The 4,625-nt window shown below is 33.3% G+C and overlaps 1 protein-coding gene across 3 annotated transcripts in view; it reads left to right on the top strand.

Annotated features, from left to right (window-relative positions):
• The window catches only part of LOC116003727 (bifunctional riboflavin kinase/FMN phosphatase), a 5,215-nt gene extending 986 nt beyond the window's left edge, over positions 1 to 4,229 (top strand). For 2 of the 3 annotated variants that reach the window (XM_031243640.1, XM_031243638.1), the window contains exons 3-12: positions 852 to 995; positions 1,555 to 1,741; positions 2,086 to 2,216; positions 2,348 to 2,417; positions 2,511 to 2,576; positions 2,952 to 3,106; positions 3,182 to 3,277; positions 3,550 to 3,701; positions 3,793 to 3,876; positions 3,966 to 4,229. In XM_031243640.1, the coding sequence (XP_031099500.1) occupies positions 920 to 995; positions 1,555 to 1,741; positions 2,086 to 2,216; positions 2,348 to 2,417; positions 2,511 to 2,576; positions 2,952 to 3,106; positions 3,182 to 3,277; positions 3,550 to 3,701; positions 3,793 to 3,876; positions 3,966 to 4,109 (1,161 nt within the window). In that variant the 5' untranslated portion in view covers positions 852 to 919 and the 3' untranslated portion in view covers positions 4,110 to 4,229. The remainder of the gene's footprint in view (positions 1 to 851; positions 996 to 1,554; positions 1,742 to 2,085; positions 2,217 to 2,347; positions 2,418 to 2,510; positions 2,577 to 2,951; positions 3,107 to 3,181; positions 3,278 to 3,549; positions 3,702 to 3,792; positions 3,877 to 3,965) is intronic. The other variant, XM_031243639.1, reaches the window with a different exon arrangement.
• The last annotated feature ends 396 nt before the right edge of the window (positions 4,230 to 4,625 follow it).

The following is a 4,625-nucleotide window of genomic DNA, read 5'->3' as shown; positions in this document are numbered from 1 at the left end:
TTTTTTTTTTTTTTTTTTTTTTTTTTTTTTTTTTTTTAAATTTTTTTAATTTTTTATTTTCAATTCATTTTTCTTATTTGTATCATAACTTCATAAGTGATTGGTTTGTGATAACTTGAATCCCATACTTTACTATGTTCTAGACTCTAGAGATGGCTACTGATTTTGAATAGTGAATTGAAATTACTAGCATGACAAGTAAGAAATTTTTAGCTGTCATATCATTCTAAAATCTTGAGGTTAGATAATTTTCAATATTCTTGTTTCTGTAATTTATGTTTTAAGTTTTGTGCTCACTCAAGTGCAAAAGAGGGGTCTCAGATGTGCAGTGTTCAACTATTTTGAATGGGGTGTTGATTGGGGCTGGGGAATCCCTGCAGGACAGGGATGCAGGGGTGGGGAATAGGGGTCGAGGACGGGAATATGCCATTCCTCGCCCTGTGACCATCCCTACCCTATTCTCCTTGGTAGTGGACTTGGCATTGTGTATCATGCACTTTGAGGAGTTGATTTTTTATAGAATTTGTTACTGTTGATATTGCTCTTTGCCAAATTTAAAATTTTACACTTACATATTGGTATTATCAACTAACTTGAATAAGTAAGAATCCCAAACCGTATAGCGTTTTGGTAGGCAAAGCATTGTTGCACGGCCTGTTAATGATGGCTTCCATCCTCGTCTTCACCGTGTCTTTTGTGCTTGTTGCAATTTTCAAATAATTCTGATATTTAAGACCAAATGCTTTGGTGGTATAAATACCTTTACCAGTTAATGTTTACTGTTTATGAAGTTGAATTATGATCTTATGGTATATTTATCAATCAAATCTCGCTTCTTTTTGGTATAACAGCAGGTGATCTATATGTTGCCTAAAAGAGCACAAGTACCTTGATTTGGGCTTCTTTGACACTCTTCACAATGTCATTGGTGAAACCTTTAAAGAAGCTTGTTTCTTGTGTTATTCTTGATTTGGATGGTACACTTCTAAACACAGGTGATTTGCACTCTTGCTATGTATTGATTGCTTGATAAATGAACAGACTAATTTCTGAGCCAATAGACTAGAAAACATCCCTTTCTTTTTTAGGCATTTTCATGATCCAAAATTAAAAAGCACCAACCATTGTAAAAGTTAAAAATTTTAAAATAAAATTTATTTCGACCATACAATTTCCTGAACTCCTTCAATACCATTACATGTTCATGTTTTATATGCAGTATATTTTTGTCGTACAAGTTACTGAGGTTGAATGTTCCAGTCTACATATTTTTCATCTACATCATTGCATTTTGTATGGAATGCTTTATGTCAAATGATATAATAATGTGCTTGAAATTCATGTAGGGAGAATTGATTGACCATTTATTCCTGAGATTTTAAATGATCTACAATGCTAGACCTGAACATCTTTGGTAAACTTTGAACATGACATAGTTATGTAGAACAACCTATCTGAAGTAACATACTCTGTACATGTGAGGTTTTATTTTCTTTTCCTTTTCTTTTGTTTTGTGAATACCAGTTTCAAATTGAACTTAATTTTCTGACACAGATGGCATTGTGAGTGATGTTCTAAAGGTTGCCCTAGTTAATTATGGAAAGCAATGGGATGGCAGAGAAGCTCATAAAATAGTAGGGAAGACACCTGTAGAAGCTGCAGCTGTGGTTGTTGAAGATTATGAGATTCCCTTAACAAAAGAAGAATTTCTTACACAAATTACTCCAATGTTTTCTGAGCGGTAATATATGTTAATTTTCTCTTGTTCTGAATAATGTACAGCCTTTGTTTGAAGGTTCCATGTTCTTGGGCATAAAATTTATCATATTATTAGAAGGTTTCCAATTTCACTTGTCAACACAATTTAATTTGACCAACATTTTAAAGCTCTTATTTTTTTGGGTAATTTTAAGTTATGAATCTTGGGGCTACTAGAACTTAACATATAGTCTCCTAATATCTAATTTTTATTTTCAAAACTTAAACATAATTTTTAAAATTTAGTTTTATTTACCAATAAAACAGCAAACAAGATAAGTACAGTGGGATGGAGGGAGTAATCATTATTTCTAATTCTAATTGTAGGTGGTCCAATATTAAAGCTCTTCCAGGTGCCAATCGATTGATTAATCATCTCAAAAGTCATGGTGTGCTAATGGCCTTGGCTTCTAATTCTCCGAAGTCAAACATAGAGACAAAAATTTCTTATCATCAAGGTAGTTGGAACTCAAATCTATTCTTTTTCTTGTCTGTCTGTCTCATGATTTAGGTAAATATAATGCAAATATGACACGTCAAGAATGTTGCATGAAATTGCTTATTTTAGAGTATCATTTACATACTATAGGTTGGAAGGAATCCTTCTCCACCATTGTTGGAGGTGATGAAGTTACAGCTGGAAAGCCAAATCCTGAAATGTAAGATTGAGTATAAAGATCTTTCTTATTCAGATGCTTTACATGATATTCTCTTGTGGTGGCCTTATATATTATGTTCTTCTCTTGTTTAAGTTTTCTTGAAGTGGCTAAAAGACTTGGTGTAAATCCATCCAGCTGTCTTGTCATTGAAGATTCATTGTGAGTATTCTATGATCATTTTTTTTGTGGATATGAATTTGATGCTAGTTAGGTGATAACCTGGAGTAATATAGTACTTCAAATTTATTTATGATGTAATGTTTTCATAGGCAGAGTTTATTGCGGTAGCAATTTATATCTAATAAAGCATACACTTCAAAAACAGCATCTTACAAAGTATCTGTGCATAATACTAACTAAGATATGTGACTTGGTAGACTTTCAGGTTATGGACTTATGGCTTTGATCAATATTAATTAATCAACATATACCATAGTTTTCTTAATTTTATTTGTTGAATCAACAATAGAATTGCATACTTTATGAACTACCAATAGCTAGACTGATTTCTAAATGGAATGATGCCTATGTCAGACCTGGTGTTGCTGCTGGTAAGGCTGCTGAAATGGAAGTGGTTGCTGTACCATCCCTTCCTAAACAGTCTCATCTATACACATCAGCTGATGAGGTGATCAATTCACTTCTCGATTTGCATCCGGAAAAGTGGGGCCTGCCTGCATTTCAAGATTGTATGTGTTTCTTACCATTTTATGCGTATTAAGTGATGTTTCAGTTTGTCATTTCTGACAATCAAACTTATGCAGGGGTAGAAGGAACTTTACCTATAGAAACTTGGTACATTGGTGGACCTGTCGTTAGAGGATTTGGTCGTGGCTCAAAGGTGCTTGGGATCCCAACAGGTGCCTAAACAAATTTACTAATTTCTGCTGAATCAATACTTGTCCTTTTGGATATTAGGATTTGCATAAAATTTTAGATGCTACTATCTTGTAAACTAGTCGGTAAAATTGCAGTTTATGTTCATTGTTTACGGGCCTTGATATATCATAGTTGATGGAGGGGGCGATGAGGATATTGGAGAATCCATGGCTAGATTTCCTTTCTTTTTTATTCATCAGCATCAGTATTAACAAGAAGTTACTCTTATCATTTTTACTTATTATTATTTCAGCCAATTTATCCACAACCGGGTATTCAGACCTCCTTACGGAATATCCATCAGGCGTATATTTCGGGTGGGCTGGATTATCTAATCATGGTATATACAAAATGGTCATGAGCATCGGTTGGAACCCATACTTCAATAACACGGAGAAGACCATAGTGAGTGTGATACATTACATACAAACAGAACTCTATACATACCTTTCCTCAGATCAGTTCATAATTCTTAAAAAATTTCTTGTTTTTTCAGGAGCCGTGGCTGCTACATGACTTTAGTGAGGACTTCTATGGGGAGGAATTGCATCTTGTAATCGTGGGCTATATACGACCTGAGGTAGTACGCAGTAGCCTCTTTTTCGCGCCTTTTATCGTGTTTGTTATAGCAAATCTTGTTTATCGACTACTGCACCTGTGACATTTCAGGCCAACTTTTCATCGCTTGAAAGCTTGATAGCAAAGATTCATGAGGATAGAAGAGTTGCAGAGAATGCCCTTGAGCTTCCTCTATACTCAAAGAACAGAGATGATCCCTACCTGAAGAGTCCTCAACTCCAGAACAATTTATGAATGTACGATAAGCAGAAAATATTTGTGGGCATTTTTACAAATATAAATCACATTTAAAAAACTACCCTTATTTATCAATCAAATTTATAAAAACCATTTTGGTTGTTCTCTATTTTTCAATCATTGTATTGTAGACTAAGGTCTACCATAAGCATTGTGGATCTGGTCTAGATATATATATATATAGTTTTATATATATATATATATATATATATATATATATATATATATAGTTAATGTATTATGTACATTAGTTTATTTACCTATAGCTCATATATTATGAATTTAGAACAAGGGTAGATTTAAGAATATGTACATAATATGTTGATACATAATATATTAACTTGTCTATGATATAATTTGCAATGATTTGTGATTTACTTTCAGCGGTAATGTAGTGTTTGGGATGGTGTTCTTGTGTACAAAAGTATATAGTTTAGTGTTGATTATTTTGTGCCATGAAAAGAATGGTTGAGTGGGTGGAACATGTTTCTTGTACTTGAAGGTCATAAATAT

Source organism: Ipomoea triloba, chromosome 14, assembly GCF_003576645.1.
Source record: "Ipomoea triloba cultivar NCNSP0323 chromosome 14, ASM357664v1".
Lineage (NCBI taxonomy): Eukaryota > Viridiplantae > Streptophyta > Magnoliopsida > Solanales > Convolvulaceae > Ipomoea > Ipomoea triloba.
This window is presented reverse-complemented; position numbering and strand designations above follow the sequence as displayed.